Below are 18499 nucleotides of genomic sequence, written 5' to 3'. Positions count from 1 at the left end.
AGCCCAGGGGTATCTGCTATTTGGGTTGGGAGCAACATTCGTGCTAATTTCTTGGGGCCACCTTGCCATAGACCAAGCTCTTCTCTCGATACTTCAAGGGAGGGAAGGAGGTTAGTTCTTCCACACGAGACCATCTGGAGGTTGGCACGTGGAGTGTGTAAGCCGACGCGTGTGTGCGAGTGCGGGAGTGAACCCAGTAAGGATGAGAGCAGCGTCCTTCTACGTCAGTTTTCTGGAGCTGAGGTTCTGCTGGCTCACACAATAAGGGAAATCCATTAGTTCCCTTCAAGTAGGGCCCAGGGTGGCTCGTGGTCACCCGGCCTCCTTCCCCTTTCCCCTCTGCCGTCCCCTGCTCATCAACTTTACCTCTCAGGCCTGACCCCTCACGGCCCCAAGGTGGCTGCTACGGTTTCAGGAGCAGACAAGTCACATCCCTTTTGGGAACAGCCCCCAGCAGATGTCCCTTCATGTTCCAGTGGCAAGGGGATGGGTGATGTGACTACCTTAGATGGATCATGATTTACTCCTTTGTCTCTTGGAGGAAGAGAGGGACATTGGATCAACAGTGGCTCTGCCAGCAAGGGATGTGGGGGGAGGGGGAGGGCAGCTGTATGTGAGCAACTGGTGATATCCGCATCCTTGTGTCTTTGCACGTGGACCTGAGGCCCTGGGGCCTCGGATGACTAATGAATGCAGAGGGCGCACCCGCGGGCCCTGGGTCTTTAGCATTGCCCTACTTGCAGGAACGTGTCTTGTTCCCCCAGCTGACTTGTATGTTCCTTGGAGGTAGGTGTCTTCCACTCCTTTGACTCCCTTCCCGTTATTCTCCCAGTTCCTGGCACAGTGCCGGGCACACGAGAAGTTCGCAGCAAATGCTTCTGATCAACAATAAGAATAGCCACGTTTATGGGGTACTTGCGATGTGCCGGGCCCTCTGCTAAGAGCCCTACATGGATGCTCACCACAGCCCCACAGGGTAGATTTCCTCCATCCCATCTCACAAGCAAGTCTCAGAAAAGATGAGGAACCTACCAGGGGCACCAGCTAATGGGTGATGGAGCAGAGACCCCAGATATAAATTCTGGCAGTTGGACCCTGGCACTCCATGCTTGTGACTGCTAAGCTGCATTGCCACCTGGCTGCATTATTATTATTATTATTATTTTGCGGTACGCGGGCCTCTCACTGTTGTGGCCTCTCCCGTTGCGGAGCACAGGCTCCGGACGCGCAGGCTCAGCGGCCATGGCTCACGGGCCCAGCCGCTCCGCGGCATGTGGGATCCTCCCGGACCGGGCCACGAACCGGTGTCCCCTGAATCGGCAGGCGGACTCTCAACCACTGCGCCACCAACAGGAAGCCCCCTGGCTGTATTACTGAGTGGCCGAATGAGTGATTAAAGGGAAGTGATGGGAGGGTTTGGGGGTTACTAGAGAGAAACTTCCCTTCCTAGACTCTCAGGTCATCTTTGAAGGCCTCCAGAACCACGGAGCATCATCCACATGGTAGGTAGGATCCTGTGGGACTTCCCTTGTCAGGAAATCCTCCCTTGGGTCGATCTGAGAACTGCCACTGCCCTTGGGTCCAGTTCCAGACCAACGTAGGCCTGCAGGTCCCTCCCTGCTGCTGGCTCAGCAATCTTGATTTTAGCTCTTCTCATTCTTGCATGCTCTGTGACAAGCCCCTGACCTCCTGGACACTTCAGTGTTTGCCCACGTACCCTTTGCTCTTCAGTGGCCCTAAGTGGGCCTAAGCAGTTCTGTGCTCCGAGACCCCACGCCTCCGCCCGGTCTGAGTGTGCATCTCCTCCACTAGCAGCTGTGCCAGGTTTCGGGCTTGTCTTCACAACTTCTTAAGCCTCTGCAAGTGTGCGGGAAGGCTTGATGCACAGAATAGTAAGAGCCCCGTATGGTTCAGCAAGGTGAGCATATTCCACGTTGCACAAAGTGCACTTCGGGATGACGGCAGAAGGGCTATCCAGTGTTTAAACACAGAAGCACACTTAGCTTTCTGCAAAGAAAAGAGTCAAATTGGGGGATCCGGGCTTCCTTGGTGGCGCAGTGGTTGAGAGTCCGCCTGCCGATGCCGCGGACACGGGTTCGTGCCCCGGTCCGGGAAGATCCCACATGCCGCGGAGCGGCTGGGCCCGTGAGCCATGGCCGCTGAGCCTGCGCGTCCGGAGCCTGTGCTCCGTAACGCAACGGGAGAGGCCACAACAGTGAGAGGCCCGCGTACCGCAACCATTTTAGTTGAGGAAGCTGTAGCTTGGAGAGGTGGTAACTAGACCCGGGTCACCTGGGTTTAGTGAGCTGTCCAAACCTCACTCTCCTCACCTGTAAGATGAGGATAACAGCCTTTGCCCACCTTGCTGGGAGCTGGGGCACTGACCCCTCAGACTCCCCCTGGCCGGTGTCCTCCCTCACCTCTGCCTGCAAAGAGCCACCCATTCCCAGAGCATAGGATGGAATATGTGAAAATTCTCTGCAAACTGTAGTGACTGTAGTGTGGGCCACTGAGAGAGAGAGAGAGAGAGAGAGAGAGAGAGAGAGAGAAAGAGAGAGAGAGAGAGTGTGTGTATGTGTGTGTGTGTGTGTGTGTGAATATGTGTGCACAGGCTGAAGGCTGTGTCTGCAGACCCTGTCAAGTGGGACAAGGTCATCGAGAGGGACCAGACTCCAACCCTTAGGCCCCTGTCACCTGCTCTCCCCACAGAGGGCCATCCGTGTGCGCAGCCACTCCATGGAGACCATGGTGAGCAGCCAGAAGAAGCAGCATGGCGGGGGCATCCCCGGCAGCCTCAGCGGGGGCATCTCCCATAACAGCACGGAGGTCACCAAGACTACCTTCTCGGTGAGAGCCGCAGGCCCTGGGGCAGCGCGTGGGTCCCAGGGGGGTCCCCAGGCCTCAGTAGGGGAGGCTTGGGCCAGGCGATGAGACCAGTGATGACAGAGGGAAACTGAGGCTGTTTTGGGGGCTGAGCCCAGGCCCTGCCCTCTGAAATGGAGCCTCCATCCCAGGGAGCGCCTGGGGCTGGCCCTGCCTAGAGGCCCTCCCGTTGTCCTGTTCTCTGAGTTTCCTCAACAACTGGGCCTCCTCCTGAAGGCCAACCCTGCAAAATGGGCCCGAAGCGAGTTTCTTTGCTTGGGAGCTTGGGACCCGTGACTGTGAGAAGGGTGTCCTTGCTTTGTTATTATTAATGATAACAGTAGCTGCCCTCCACTTGCTGTGCACCAGGCACTGAGCTATGTCACGGACCTTATCTCATCCGATCCTGTGACAGCTGTCTGAGGTAGGTATTGATGTGTTTGTTCTCCATTCCTCCTTGAGGAAAAGGAGGCCCAGAGGTTTTAAGTAACTTGCTACAGGTCACCCAGGTAAGCTGAAGAGCTGAGATTTGAATGCAGGTTTCCCTGATCCAAAGTCGAAGCTCTTAGTCACTGTGTAGACGGTTCCCAAGGAGAGAGCCTGGCAGGTCTGTGGGTTCAAGTGTGGTCTGCTCACACCAGGGGCTGGCCAGGGAAGGAACCAGTCAGTCCTTTTAAAAAGCAAAGTGACTTTGGATTTGTATAGACTAGTCTTTTCTTTCTTTTTTTCTTTTTTCTCTTCTCTTCCTTTCCTTTCCCCTCTTTTCTTTTCATAGTGGAACACATCCATCATGATACCAACGATTAGTATTTTAAATGGTCTTGCATAATTCATTTAACTTACCAAGTATTTTCATAGCTATTATCTGGTTCCTCCCAGAACGTCTATGAAGTGAGCAGGGCAGAGCAGTTATCTTCATTCTGTGGGTGAAGAGACTGAGGCCCAGAGAGTTTTGTCACTTACCCAAGGTTGCACAGCATGTGGATGGCAGAAGTTGGGGCCTGGGTTAGAAGCCTGGTGGGCTCTAGAGATTGGCTGTAGGCTCTTGTCTCCCCGTCCTCAGTCTCTCACCTCTCCATGGTCCCCCTGTGTGTGGCTGAAGCAGGGCCATGTTCTTGGGCGGCTCCCCCTTTGCCCGGGGCTGCGTGTGGACCTGGTTCTGCGGCTCCTGATCTGTCTTATTATTGTGACACCAGCTTGGACCCATTTCTTTGTGAGCAGCTGATGGAGAGTCAGGAGCCCTGGGCTCTTGTGCTCACCTGCTGGTGATTTGCTATTATGACCTTGGCCGAGTCTCCTCGCCCCTTGCCCCTCGGCTCCACGGCTTTTTCGTTGGTAAAGCGTGAGGCTGGACCTGGTCTCTCCCTGGGCTCTCAGCTTTGTGGTTCTCAGTCTGTGACCCCGAGTCATCCTGTCCTTATAAATATGCAGGGCTCTCCTGAGGGTGGCCCCGACCCCATGTTCCTCCAAGAATTCTGGTCTTTGGTAGATTGTTACCTGGGGCCATGAGGTTTGGCTCAAGAACCCAGGAAAACATGCTGCAGGTGGCTTGAATCTTAGGGTCCCAGATCCCATTACTAGATCCCAACCTTCCTGGCTGGCTCGCTGTTTTCTGGGATCTCCTCCAGGCCAGCTGGGGATTGCAGGACCTATTGTAGACCAGAAAGGGGGCTGAGAGGAAGGAGAGCCGCGTTTGGGGGCGTGGTCAGCACTCATTCTGGCGGTTTCTTTGACAGCCTCCGGTGGCAGTGGCAACAGCGAAGAACCAGTCACGGAGCCCCATCAAGCGGAGGTCGGGGCTCTTCCCCCGTCTGCACACGGGCTCTGAAGGCCAAGGGGACAGCCGGACACGATGGTAACTGGGCCTTGTGGGGGTTGTCAGCTCTCACCACTGCTGCAGCCGTCAGGTGCCATCCTTGGGGAGGGCTTTGCGTAGGTTCAGGAGATGCCTTCCTTTTGACCCTGTTCCCTCCTCCAGGAACCTGCACACCCCCCGTCACCCACTCAGCTCCTTATCCACCGAGGCACATTTGCCTGGTCTCTGCATGGGACTTTCCAAAGTTGTCCTTGTTGCCTTTTGACCCAAACTAGAAACATTGCTTGGATTCTTTTTTTTTCTTTGCCTCCTTTTTCAGTGCTTACTCAAATGTCCGCTCTTATGGAAACCTTCCCTGATTCTACCAGGCAGAGTTCATCAAACTTTCCTCTGGGCTTCTAGAATGTTCTCTCTCTCTCTTTTTTAAAGCAACTCTCATATTGCATCATACTTAACCAGTTCCAGCTAATGGACTTTCTGATCCTTTAATCACTGAGCCCTCTTGTCATTTAATTTGGCAAGCAGCATCGCTGAGTGCCTGCCGTGTGCTGGGCTCAGTGCTCTGACAGAGCTACAGAAGATGCAAACCTGCCTTCCAGAAGCTTACAGTCTTGTGAGGGAAAGGGAGGCTTTTAGGCTGATGTCCAGGCCTCCAAGTTGTCTGTCTGCAGCCCTGGATGGCCCCATCCCCTGAGCTTGGGCGTGCAGGACCAGGGGCAGGTTTATGGAGGGGGATGAAAAGCTGTTTGTACACGTGAGTGAGTCTTTGTGGGCCCCCCAGGAGAGAAGGGCAGAATTGGGGGTGGTCAGAACTGCAGGTCTTGAGCTTAGGAGAGAGACCTTGACTGGAGAAGAAGAGATGGGAGTCCCTGGGGGTGGAGGTGGTGTTTAGAGAGGGACCAAGGAATACAACCACACAGGGGGTTGTATAGAATGCCTGGGGAAGACCTGCGTTTAAGGGCAAGTGGAGAGAGAAGAGCCGGTGAAGAAGACTGGGAAGAAGATGAGAGAGGAGAGAGCCTGGAGGTGTAGGGGTGAGGGGGTGGATCTTAGAGGCCAGGAGAGGAGGCGTTCCAGGAGGGAGGGGCAGCTGTGTCAGGCACGCAGAGAAGTCCAGCTCAATGACCCAAACCCCTGCTCGGGTTGACAATTAGGAGGTCATTAGCAACCTCATTAAAAGTGCATTGAGGCACCTCTTGGCCCTGGGGTGTCTATAAAACAAAAAGATAAATAATAACACGTGCTGGGAAGGATGTGGAGGATTTGGAACCCTCATGCATAGCTGGTGGGAATGTAAAATGGTGCAACTGCTTGGGAAAACAGTCTGGCAGTTCACCAGAGGGTTGAACAGAGAGTTACCGGATGTCCCAGCAATTCCACTCCTAGGTATGTACCCGAGAGAAAGAATACATGTGTCTACATAAAAACTAGCACACAGATGTTCACAGCAGCATTCTTCATAATAGCCGAAAGTGGAGGCAGTCCAAATGTTCATCACTCATTGAGTGGGTAAATAAAATGTGCTATATCCATAGAATGGAATATTATTTTGCAACAAAAAGGAGTGAAGTACTGATACCTACTACAACATAGATGAACCTTGAAAACACTATGCTAAGTGAAAGAAGTCAGTCACAAAAAGACCACACCACATTGTATGATTCCATTTATATGGAGTGTCCCAAATGGGAAAATCCATAGAGACAGAAAGCAGACAAGTGGTTGCCAGGGGCCAGGGGGAGGGGAGAATGGGCAGTGATTGTGAGTGGGTCCAGAGTTTCTTTTAGGGGGGACTAAAATGTTCTAAAATTAGATCACGGTGATGGTTGTACAACTCTGTGGATATACTAAAAACCATTGAATTGCACACTTTAAATGGGTAAATTGTATGTGGATTATATCTCAATAAAGCTGTTATAAAAATAGAAGTGCATCGAGGACAGGCCCATCATGTCCCCAGCAGCGGGCACCGGCTAAACAGTGGGTGTCAGTGCATGGTCTTTGGTAAACTAGAGGAGGAGGAACCCCTGGAGCTCCGGGCCGAGAGTGGCCCACGTCCCAGCACAAGGGCCGGATCCAGAACGTTCATCACCCGGATCCAGAGCGTTCATTTTACAGTCTGTGTGAAGTGTGTCCCCTGGAGTTAAGCAGTGGGTGGCCTGGCCAGCACCCTGAGGAACCCATGTGTACTGGGTTGTTTCCCTGTTGGGTGGATGTCCCAGACCCCTTCCATTCCCTCTGTGGCCTGCCCTTGACCTGGAGCTCTGCTGGGTGGGATGGCCAGCTTGGGTGGGGGGTGGACTTGGGTTCAGGGACATCAAGCCAGGACTCTTGCTTGATAGGTGTTGACTCTCACCGAGGAGCCTGGAGTAGCCCCTGATGGAGCAGAGAATTCTGTTGTCTGTTGCAGTGTCTGAGGGGGGCTCGGGTGGGAATGGAGGTCCAGTGGCCGTGCTCTGACAGGGGCACTATGCCCCACAGGTCCCCATGGTGCTGAGTGCTGGGGGTGCGTGGGGGGCTGGGCCCAGGGCCTCACTCCTCTTCATCCTCACTTCCTCAGCGACAGTGCATCCAGCAACCCGAAGACCCCAGAGGGCGGACACTCTTCTCAGGAGATAAAGTCTGAGACCTCATCCAATCCCAGCTCTCCGGAAATCTGCCCCAGCAAGGAAAAGTAAGAGAGTGGGGGTGGGGAGGGGCTGGCTTTAGCCACCGGGGCCAGGAATATGTGCTTTGCTCCAGGCAAGCTGAGAGGCGGAGTCTCTTGCCTTGGGAACCCTCCGGAACGCAAAAGTCCACCAGCAGGTGCACGCGGGGGGCTGCTGGTGGGCGAGCTCAGGCCTGCTGGGCCTGCCTCGTCCTCAGTCCCGGGAGGGCCGTGGCGGGGGTCTCGGCGTGTGAGCAGAGCCTGCCTTCCTGTTCCCCCGCAGGCCCTTCATAAAGTTGAAGGAGAATGGCCGAGCCAACATCTCCCGCTCCTCCTCCAGCACGAGCAGCAGCACGGCCGGGGAGGGCGAGGTCATGGAGGAGTGTGACAGTGGGGTAGGTGTGGCCGCGTCCAACGCTGGGGAGCGGGGTCTGGGGGGGACACCCTGGGCCCAGCCGGATACCGCTCCGTGCATTAACATAGCTACTGTGGGCAGAGCCCCCTGCAGGCTCTGCAGATAAAAGGGGAAGCGTGGAAACAGGAGAGGGCCCAGTCGGCCATCGCCACCCTCTGGGAGCGCCCGGGGTGGGGCAGTGGACGGCTGCCTGTCTCAGGCTGCCGAGGGTGGAGCTGCGTCACTCGCCCAGCCTCTCTCCCCAGAGCAGCCAGCCGTCCACAACCTCTCCCTTCAAGCAGGAGGTGTTTGTCTACAGCCCGTCCCCAAGCAGCGAGAGCCCCAGCCTGGGGGCAGCCGCCACCCCCATCATCATGAGCCGGAGTCCGACAGGTCAGTGGCATCCTGTGGGCGGTGTGTACCGTGTGCCCAGCGGAGGCGGGGCTGTGGCCTGACCGTTGTTGGTGGGGCACATGCCCCAGGCACGCGGAACTGGCCTGTTTCTATTTCAGCCCCAAAGTATTAGGGCCTCCAGCGCTGCCAGCTCACCGCATCGGTTCATCACGCTTCAGAGGCCTGTGTTCTCATCCCCTCCTTACTCGTGGGGAAACTGAGGCTCAGAGAGTGCAATGATTTGCCAGAGGAGCTGGGCTTGTGTGATTGGAAAGCTGAGGCTCTTTCCCTGACCTCTCGCCTCACCCCATCACCGACCCAGGGCCCCTTTGTCACAGCGACCATCCTGATAATACAGAGATAAGAGGTAGGAAGAGTGTTGCAGGTGGACAGAGCAACAGTAGAAAGGCCTGGGGGGAATCCAGAGACTGTGTTCTGGACACGCACGTGGTTCAGTGCGGCTGGAGTGCACGGAGGGGACCCGTGAGAGAGGAGACAGTGGTTAGGACCACAGGCTGGGGCTGCCACGGGGACCCTGGTGAGCATTTTGCATTATCCTGCCAGCAGTGGAAGCCGTTGGAGGGCTTTCAGTCTTTGAAGGTCCTTTAGGTATAGAAGCGCCATCTGAAGGAGAGAGACCGTTTTTGTGGCTGCAGCTGGCTGAACAGAAAGGATTGCTGGGGAGTGGGCACAGGGAGGGAGAGCAGTGAGGGGCCACAGTGGCTGGTGAGGGGTGACAGGGCCATGGATCTGGGGGGCTGTCTGGGGCAGTGGGAGAAGGACGTGGATTCAAGGGATGTACAGGCTCACTAGTGGAGGCTCAAGGAAGGCAAGGAGTCCGGGCCTTTCAGAGTTCTGTGATCCCTGCAGTCGGGCAGAGAAGGCGGAGCCAGCTCTGGGGAGAGGGCGAGGGGTTGGAGCCTGAGGGGCGTCCAAGCGGACATGTGCTGTAGGCACCACTGGGTGTTGGGGGTGCCTGGAAATCAGAGCCTTGGTCCTGCCCTCGAGGAGAGCAGCGTAGTATGGGGCAGGACTCTGGAGCCTGGGTCTAAATCCTGGATCTTCCACTTACTAGTGATGAGCCAATGGGCAGGTTACTGAGTCTTTCTGTGCCTCAGTTTCCCCAAGTGAAAAATGGAGGGAGGGGACTAGTTTCTACCTCGTATGGTTGGTTGTGTGAAGAGTAAAAGAGAGACTTATAAGAGCCTTAGAGCTGTTAACCTAAGTATTTGTTACACAACGAGAATAAAACAGTAGTGCCATCAGTGGTTCTCAACGGGGGCGACGTTGCTCCCCAGGGCACGTTTGGCAGTGTCTGGAGGATTTTTGATTTGCATGATTGGGGGAAGGGAGGGTGCTGCTGGCATCTAGTGGGCAGAGGTCAGGGATGCTGCTAAGCATCCCACAGTGCACAGGGCAGTCCCCACGACCTGGCCCAAAATGTCAGGCTGAGGTTGAGGAGCTCCAGTCGAAATGATAGAAACACGGGGCCAGTGGGCCCACAGGGTGGTTTAAGCCACAGTGCTTCTGGGGTTCTCATGGTGAAGGAATGTTGACAAAAGGCGACATGTGATATTGGGGATAAGGGGAAGGCCTGGTTCACAAGCAAACAATCGCTTGTGTAGTACGGCAACCCCCGCCGTGGCTGGTCAGCTGTGGAGCTGGGTTCTAATCCTGGTGCACCATTGGCAGCCCCACCTCTCTGAACCTCAGTTTCCTCATCTGTAAAGTGGGGTAGTAATACAAATTCCCTGGTTGTTTTTTTTTTTAACATGGCTTAATTAAATATTGAAAGAATGAAAGAATCTATAATCAAGCCTGGCTCTGACTTAGTATTAAATAAATATCAAAATAAATAAGGTTTCAAGTAAAAGGAGGTTTAGAGTATGACTTGCCGAAGGTCACCCAGGGCAGAAGGGGACCTACAACGGGTCTGTAACACCTGCCCAGTGCTTACTGCGACCCCACCTCCTATGGAGTATTTAACCCTGAGGAGCTGCCTCTTACCCCCAGCCCCACAGGAGTTATGCTTTGTACCCGCAGGACCAGGGTGGGTTTGCGGAGATCTGGAAACCTGTTTTAGGGGGAGAGACAGGGCCAAGGAGAGGGAGATGGCTGGGAGGGCCTGACATCTGATCCTCCATAATCTCCGATGCCCTGGTCATTGGTCATTTCACACCTGGGCTCCCTGGGGCCCTGAGGGGGGCTGGTGGGTCACACCGAGAGGTAATCCTAGTGCTGAGTGGAACCCTTGAATACGAAGCATCAAGACTAAATCAGCAGCCTCCGGGTGGAGTGTACTGAGCTGTAGATTCTCTCAGCCAGAGGAAAATCAGAAAGCCAAGGGGCCCCCCAGCCAGTGGTATGCTGGTAAATGTTTAACAACCGGTTCTCCCACCATACACATACACACAACACACACGCACGCACACACGCACACTCACACACGCACGCACACACACACACACGCACGCACACACGTGTTTACTGTAAATTTTACTGATATAAAGGATCTGAAGCACACAATTTATAAATAATGATAAAATATACAACATTCTTTTTTTTACATCTTTATTGGAGTATAATTGCTTTACAATGGTGTGTTAGTTTCTGCTTTATAACAAATGTCCATCGACAGATGAATGGATAAAGAAGATGTGGCACATATATACCATGGAATATTATTACTCAGCCATAAAAAGAAACGAAATTGAGTTATTTGTAGTGAGGTGGATGGACCTAGAGTCTGTCGTACAGAGTGAAGTCAGTCAGAAAGAGAAAAACAAATACCGTATGCTAACACACATATATGGAATCTAAAAAAAAAAAAAAAAAAAAACATGGTTCTGAAGAAGAACCTAGGGGCAGGATAGGAATAATGACGCAGATGTAGAGAATGGACTTGAGGACACAGGGAGGGGGGAAGGGTAAGCTGGAACGAAATATACAATATTCTTTACTATAAGTCGACAGAGCCAACTGGTTCTCACAAAGCACCTTTACTAGTATTTGCCCAACCTTTGTATCCGTAGACACCGCAAGGTTCCAAGTGACGAACAAGTGTAGTTCCGACATGAATGATGACTGATATTATTTTGTCAGGGACGTGAGCAACTCCTCTGCTGAATCAGATAACAGTTTTCAAATACTGGAAGAGTATTTTCTCAGTTTTTTGTGCCATTCACAATGTAATGGCTATAGACAAACACATTTTCAAGTCTGATCTATATTATTAACGTTTTCTCCATGAGTTTCTTAAGTCTAGACAAGAAAACAATTATTCAAGCTCTGATTTATACCACTTGCTGATTTCTCTGGTGTGAGTACTCCTGGCTGATCTCAAGCGCCCAATGTGACATGGAGTTGGGAAGTACTACCGGACAGATATAATAGACGTAAATAACCTTAGGAGAATAAATAATAGTAAAATGTAGTGAAATAACTAGGAAATGATAACTTCTGAGTATTTATTACCTTTGGGGAATATAACTTGTTTAATTGTAAGCTTATATAATTAAGAAAAAATAACTGTGTGTAACAACCAGCTCACAACATTTCTGAAAATTTGAGAGTTGGCTCTCGTGAATCGGTGCAGGTCAGCTAAAGTGCCTAGTGGAGAGGAGGCCCCCCTTCTCCTGGCCTCCGTATCCAGCGCCCACCCTGGAGCCCCAGTGACCTCTGCAGCCCCACCTCCTCTCAAGGGCTTCCTTCTTTTTCCTAGATGTCAAAAGCAGAAACTCCCCGAGGTCAAACCTGAAATTCCGCTTTGATAAGCTCAGCCATGCCAGCTCCAGTGCGGTGAGGATCTAGGGGTGTGAGGGTAGCAGGGGGAGCCTCCCACCTCCCACGTTCCAGCCTCGGCCATCCTTCCTGGGGGTGGAGGAAGAGGGCGCCTCACACCTCACATGGGGGGAGATGGGGAGAAGCCCTGGTCAGATCTGGGGGTGCCGTTGGTTCCCGCACGGTGCAGGCATCAGCCTGGGGCTCGCCAGCCACCTTGGCCATGCTTCCTGTGTTAGAGCCACACCCTTGGACACAGGCAGGTTCCAGTTGGGAACTGTTGCTCCTGGGGTCTCATGTCCCTTCCTGGGCTCTCCAGAGAGCTGAGCACTGAATATACAGAAGCTGTAGTTGGTGGAGATTATGTTGTCTAGTTATTTAAAACTCTCATACGGATTTTTCTTGAAACAGGGTCACTAATGTGAAAGAGGAGTCCTTCGCTTGTCAAAGGTGGGTCAGGTGTTAGTCCTGCTGTGGCCACAAGGGAGGGTGTGTTACTAAGATCGGGGCACTTGTGGCCTGATAATGTGAGAATGGCCAGAGAGATCCTGACCGCCGCGTGGGCTAGTCACCTCTTCCCTGGAGCCTCTATGATGGGGCCCAGCTCTAGATGAGGAAGAGGGCAGATGGTCTCGGGTGCCGATGGGAAGGTTTGCCTGATAGGATTGGGCCAGACTCGCTGAGTGGGTCTCCCTTCCCCACAGGAGCTTGTTCCAGCAGGCAGAGGGCAGCAGCCCAGAGCCCTCCTTCCTCACTTGGCCCCCTTGCCTCCCTGTTACGGCAGCCTTTCCCTCCTTGTGTCTTTGGCCAGGGCTCGGGGCTGAGATGTGTCCTCCTTGTGCGTCCAGAGATGCTCTGGTCCCCTAAATATTGTGCGGGATGAGCCCAGGGAGGACCCTGCTCCCAGCCCCCAGCCAGGGGTGCATGAGGTTTACAGCAGAGCAGGGCATGGGTCCAGCACTCCACCACCAAGGCCTGGCCTCCTGCTAGGGCAGTTACTAGAGACCCTTCTGACTTCCCAGCCCTCTCCCTGCCATGGGGCTCCCAGGGGTGTGAGTCACATTTGGAACCAAGGGGAGGGGCACAGCTGAGCCCATATTATGTAACCCTGATCTATGTAAATGGGAATGTTGACACTCACTCCGACTCCCATCATGTACTTCAGATGTCTGGTTCACCAAAGCAATGTTTCTGCCCAACTTCTCGGGCTGTAGAAAGTCTGCACCCTTGTATTTGAGAGCCTCCCATCCTAAGAATATGTAGTCATGGGCACATATGTCTCCTCTCTTCCTTTACCTACTATTTGGTCATCATCTCCCTTCTCCTTGTTTCTTCCAGGGAAGCCCGATTCTGTCTTGGAGAAGGCTCCTATCCCAGCAGTTTGGGGGTGCCGTCCACTACTCTGAGTGTCACAGGCCTGCTTCTCCACTGGCCACCTGCCCACCAGACCAGCTGTCTGTCCCAGTGTCCTGACCTGGCCACAGCCCTGCCCATCCCTGCCAGCGCCTCCCCCTGTCTGGACAAGGCCTCTTTCCTCCAGGCCCCCCTGCTCCTGACCGCCTGATGTGATGTGTGTCTGGGTCATTTGTCATCTTGTTTTGTCTGCAGGGGAGCGAGTTGGGCAAGGGGGGATCTGGGTACCAGTCAGAGTCCAGAGAAGTAGAGAGAGTGGTGAGGTGGGCAGCAGGTTGCTGCACCCAGGCAGGGGCAGCACCGTGTCCTGGACATGGCAGGAAGGAGGCTGTAGCCACAGCAAATGCATTTAATGGTGGCGGAGGGACCATTTTTCCAGGAACCCAGATTTGTAGCCATCCTCGAAGGTGTCCTGATAGAAGTCGGTTCTGCTGCTCCCACATGTCTGGAGCTCCCAAACATCTGTTTCCTTCTGTGCTGGGAGTTTCTTATCCATCTGCTGACATCAGGCCCAGGTTGCCTCTGTCCCTGCTGCCTGTGTATCTTGAGCCACGAGGCCGGTTGAAGCTGAGACCCGGCTGCGGGTAAGCGGGAGCGGGCGCCGGGTTCTTCCTGGACGTCCTCATTTCCCACAGGCTCCTGATGTGGTGGCGGTGGGAGAAGCCATCAGTCTTTCCCCTCTGAGCAGACGCTTTTCCCTTGAAGGGGTGGGCAACGGGAGTGGGAAGGCATTCAGGGAGAGCCAGCAGCAAGTCCTGGGCACTTGGCCGAGGAAAACCTCAGGGCCCAGGGCTAGGCCGGGATCCAGGTCTCTGCTGGTGGTGGAGGTTCGTGGGAGATGTAGAGAGTTACTTCAGCCCACCCACTTAGGCGGGAGCCTGAGAGAGGGGTAGGTGGGCCCCCTAAGAAACAGACCTGAGAAGTGGCCTCTACCCTCTGTTTGCTAATGGGGGTGCTCTGGGCAGGATCTGAAATGTGAGGGACAACTGGTCAGGTTGGTTGGGCCATGTGTGGGTGTAGATCTTAGGTGTGGGAAGGGGTGGTGTCCTTCTGCAGTTTATGTGCCTGGCCTCTGCGGGGGGCCCAGTGCTCTGGGGGGCTCTCTCCAGCTACCAAGCCCTTTGGTCCTAGCAGGGCTTGATCCCTCCACCCCCCATCCCTAAGTCCTTCTCTTCCCCTCTCCTGCCACAAGGAGTCCGTAGGCATTTGTCACATCGGTGGGATTCCTGCAACCTGGGTCCCAGCTGGGTGCAGTTCAGGCACTGCCTGTGGCTGGGCTGAGCCAGCTTGCTCTCTAAGAAGTGGCCCCTCCTCCCTTCTCACCCATCTGAGTCTGCAGTGCGGCAGGTCATTTCTGCTGACTGGCCGTGGTGGGGTTTAAGGCGAGGTATCCTCCAAGTTAAACAGAGTCTGAAGAGCAGACCCTTGCGGTGCTACAGCTCCAAGCGTGTATGAGGCCTTAGTGACTCGGGGCTGCCAGGGTGACACAGGCTGGGCACCTGCTTTACTGAGCAGAGGACAAGGATTTCCAACCAAATGCTTTATTTGCATTGGGATCTGGGCCTATTCCCAAGGCAAGACGTAGAAATGTTACGCTTGTTTTTGACTGATGTGACCATTTCCCTGTTGTTTTTGCTTTTAGAGCAAAACCTTGATCCTTCATCCCCGACTCACGTGGACTTTGTGGGATCCTATTTACAGGCTGGGTGGACCTCTTCCCTCATGCTAGAAATGTGTTTGCTTAAAGTACTAGTCCGGTAAGATTTATTCTAGTTAGAAGGTCAACAAATGTCTGTTTAGCTTTTATTAAAAATCCCTGTAGCAGCACCACTGCTAGGCCTGCAGATTCTGGAGGCGTTCTGTTGGCTGAGTTTCTGAAGGAACTTGAAAGGTCAAACTGCATTTCTTTAAAAACTGTTCCAGGTTCTGGCTCGCTTCTCTGGGTAGCTGGTATTTACAGCTGCCTGGTGGTTGTGCTGTGCTGTGTTTGTCGTGGTCTGGGGGTCCTCTGGGGTTTTTAGGTTGTCTCCATTCTGTCCGACTTGAGAACCTTACAGCCACCTTCCCCCACTGCTCTGGTTGCTCTCCCTGCAGGCCCCACCTCTTGGGAGGGCTTTGCCCCCTGCCTCTGAGCTAGTGGCCAGGATGGCTGGGTGTGTCCAGAGAAACTGAGAGGCGCAGGTTGGGCCCCCTAAGAAACAGACCTGAGAAGTGGCCTCTACCCTCTGTTTGCTAATGGGGATGCTCTGGGCAGGATCTGAAATGTCCCTCCCTCTGGGTCCTGCCTCACCACATCTAGAAAGTTCATTCTGGTCGTTCTGGCTTCCAGACCAGCCCCCGTGAAGTCCCAGGGCTGAGAGGCAGGGGGAGAACAAGGACAGGCCGGTCTCCCTTTGCCCCTCTGGACCATGGGACAGGCAGCTTGCGTTCCTGGAGCCTGCTTTTCCATCCCCCTCTTGCATCTGCTTTGCTCCAAAATGTCTTTCCTTTTATTGCCCCATCCAGTCTTGGGGCTCCAGGGTTGCTCAGGCCTCATCAGACCTTGTGACTAGACTCATCTTGATGGCGCTCTTGCTGGTATTTGAGGTGTTTCCTCATAGGAGAAGTGTTTCCTGGACGTAGCTCTGGCTCTGGGACCTGCCTGACTCACGGAAGAAACTATACTTTTCAGGCTCTGTTGGGCATCCATGTGCCTCTGCTGAGTTGATGCTTAAAAACAGATGCAGAAAGAGCTAGAGAGAGAAGGTCTCAGCTAGAGTTTCTGTCTATGCTAATGAATGGAAATGGTGTTTTGTGAAAAATATTCTGTGGTTCAGCCTTGTCAGCTTCATCTCCATGTCCAAGCCTTCCGGGCCCCTTCTCAGCATCTAATCCAACCGTGTCACCTTCCAGATGGGAAACTTCAGCTCCAGTGAAGGGAAAACAACTTGCTTGAGGTCACATAGCCAGCTGGTGACAAAGCTGGGATGAGAACCCACAAGCAGGGCCCTTTCTTTGGCACCACCTATGAGGTTGGTGGAACAAGTGACTGCATTTACTGCATTTGGAGAAAGCCAGTGAGCGGGTGCCTCGGCACTGGCTGGGAGGTGTCAGCAGCCAACGGTGCTGGTGGGCCTCAGTCTCTGTTCTTTTCATCAGGAGGGATGTTCCCTGGGATTTTTTAGGGAGAGCCGTGCGGTTTTGGCTGCGGCTTGGGCAAAGAAAACAAAGAGGGAAAGAGATTCCCAGGGACTGTTCCTCGGTGACATCAGTTCTTCTTCAACCCTTGTCTGTAATGGGAGTGGAGACCAGGGGAGAGATGCAGTTAACCAAACCTCGCTTTCCCCTTTTTAAGTTAAGGAGAAAAGTGGTAAAAGAAAAAACTCTTTGACTCTCCCTGATCCTTAAACAAAGGTGGTCAGTAAAAACCTAGGCTCAAGGGCCAAGAGCCGGTTTCATGTTCCTACCCTAACTGTTTAAGGTGCCAACTCAAACACTACCTTCATTCAATTCTGAGTCAACAGAGACAGGTCTGTTGCGGGGGAATGATCAGGGTTCAAGTAGATCTTATGGCTACCCGTGGCCAGCAAGGACTCCACAGTTCCTCCCCCAGACACCAGGTACCCCTCTCTCAGAGGCAGGGTGAGTCAGCAGTTCGCCAGGGCTGTCCCTGCAGCCTGGGGGCCCGGCTGGGACATTTTGCCAGCCTCTGATGGCTGTTTTGCCACCAGCTCCTTACCCACTGCCATCCCACAGCTCCGTCCTTTCAGCTTTGGGAGAAAGGAGACAACCCCCACTCAGGCCAAGGACAGAAGAGCCCTGCCTAGTGAGAGACTCTTGGGGGCAGGGGCACTGCCCTGTGCCTTATCAACCCCAGGGGGAGGCTGTTTGGCTGGAAGACTGGAATTTAAATGCCATCGTTTCTGCTTTTGTGACATTTCTGCTTGGAAGTGTCAATCGCCCCTTCCCGCTCCTTAGCATGTGTGCCAGCTCTCCCCTGCCCCGGGCATTGTCTTTCCACACTCCAGCCTGGGTAGTGCTGTTGTTTAAGTGTGAAGAGATTCCTCTGTGTGCTAGAACCTGCAAAGTGTAGCTTGGAAATGATGATCCGTGTGATGATGACTTTTCTGTCTTTCCTCTTCGAGAGGAGGTGATTCATAGACCCCCCCCGACTGCGTATGTAATGTAAATAGTGTACATTTAATTTATTGCTATGGTAGCACATTGTATTTGTTAATGTATAAAACAAATTCTAAAAGGTTGACAAATGTATATTTTGTTGCTTAAATGTGTCTTTGCAGAAATTCACAATAAATAGGATATTTTGTGTCCATCAGAGTTCAGACTTCTTTGCTTGGGATCCCAGGCCTGAGCATCGCCTTTCAGGTCACCAGAGGTTGAGTCCATTTTCCCATGGGCTGCATCTGGCCTGTAGATGTGTTTATCAAGAATCCTACCCACTCTGACCACCCCCCCCCCCGCCCCCGCAGTCTTCATCCTCGATATCCAATGAAGTTGCTCTTGCCTCACCCTTGATAGCTAACCAAGTTCCTGTCAATAATTTTCCATCCAATTCCTCACCCTGCCATGGGCTAGAAATCCCCATTTGTCCCTGTTGTATTTGGAGTTGAGTTCAATCTCTCTCCTCTCTCACAGTAACCTCAAATAAAGTCTTCCTTGCCTTTTGAACTCTGGGGCAATTTTTCTTTGACAGGTATCTAACATGCTCCCCTGCCCCAGCCCCTCTTTCTCGTCTACAGGTCCACACCAGTGTTGGATGGGGGAAGAGGGAGGCAGAAGACAGGAATAAGACATTTATTAGGCAAAAGGTCTGTGAAAAAAAATGGGGAGGGAGCTGAAGAGCTGTCAGACTGCGATGCAGGTCTGACCCCGAGTGAAGGGGAGATGGGAGGAAGCAAGGTGGGGTGGAGGCATCTTTTGATGTCAGTTCATTTCTAAGAAAATTCTAAGCAAGATGATTGCGGAGTCCCCTAGCCAAAGTCACTCCCCAGAGGAGTCCTGCGTATCACAAGAATGAGTCTAAAATCACTATCCCTGCCACACCCAGGCACTGGGTGGGAGGAAGCCTGTGGGAAGTCTGGCTTTGGTGCCAACCATGGAACACAGCGATGGCTCTCAGAATGCAGCAGCTGGGACCATTGGTCAGTGATGCCCCCTGCAGCTGGAGACTGGAGAGGCACATTCTTGTGGTCAC

At 53.4% G+C, this 18499-nt stretch overlaps 1 protein-coding gene across 7 annotated transcripts in view; it reads left to right on the top strand.

Annotated features, from left to right (window-relative positions):
- Positions 1 to 17615, top strand: part of RAP1GAP2 (RAP1 GTPase activating protein 2) — a 186911-nt gene extending 169296 nt beyond the window's left edge. For 6 of the 7 annotated variants that reach the window (XM_022595921.3, XM_089900603.1, XM_089900604.1 and 3 more), the window contains 8 exons: positions 2710 to 2847; positions 4599 to 4717; positions 7239 to 7352; positions 7609 to 7720; positions 7986 to 8112; positions 11834 to 11910; positions 12304 to 12342; positions 13231 to 17615. In XM_022595921.3, the coding sequence (XP_022451629.1) occupies positions 2710 to 2847; positions 4599 to 4717; positions 7239 to 7352; positions 7609 to 7720; positions 7986 to 8112; positions 11834 to 11910; positions 12304 to 12312 (696 nt within the window). In that variant the 3' untranslated portion in view covers positions 12313 to 12342; positions 13231 to 17615. The remainder of the gene's footprint in view (positions 1 to 2709; positions 2848 to 4598; positions 4718 to 7238; positions 7353 to 7608; positions 7721 to 7985; positions 8113 to 11833; positions 11911 to 12303; positions 12343 to 13230) is intronic. The other variant, XR_016388881.1, reaches the window with a different exon arrangement.
- The last annotated feature ends 884 nt before the right edge of the window (positions 17616 to 18499 follow it).

This window comes from Delphinapterus leucas, chromosome 19 (assembly GCF_059928025.1).
Source record: "Delphinapterus leucas isolate spDelLeu-1000000601 "Yukka" chromosome 19, BTC_Dleu_Yukka2, whole genome shotgun sequence".
NCBI lineage: Eukaryota > Metazoa > Chordata > Mammalia > Artiodactyla > Monodontidae > Delphinapterus > Delphinapterus leucas.
The sequence above is the reverse complement of the archived record's forward strand: the minus strand, read 5'-3'. Positions and strand labels throughout refer to the sequence as shown.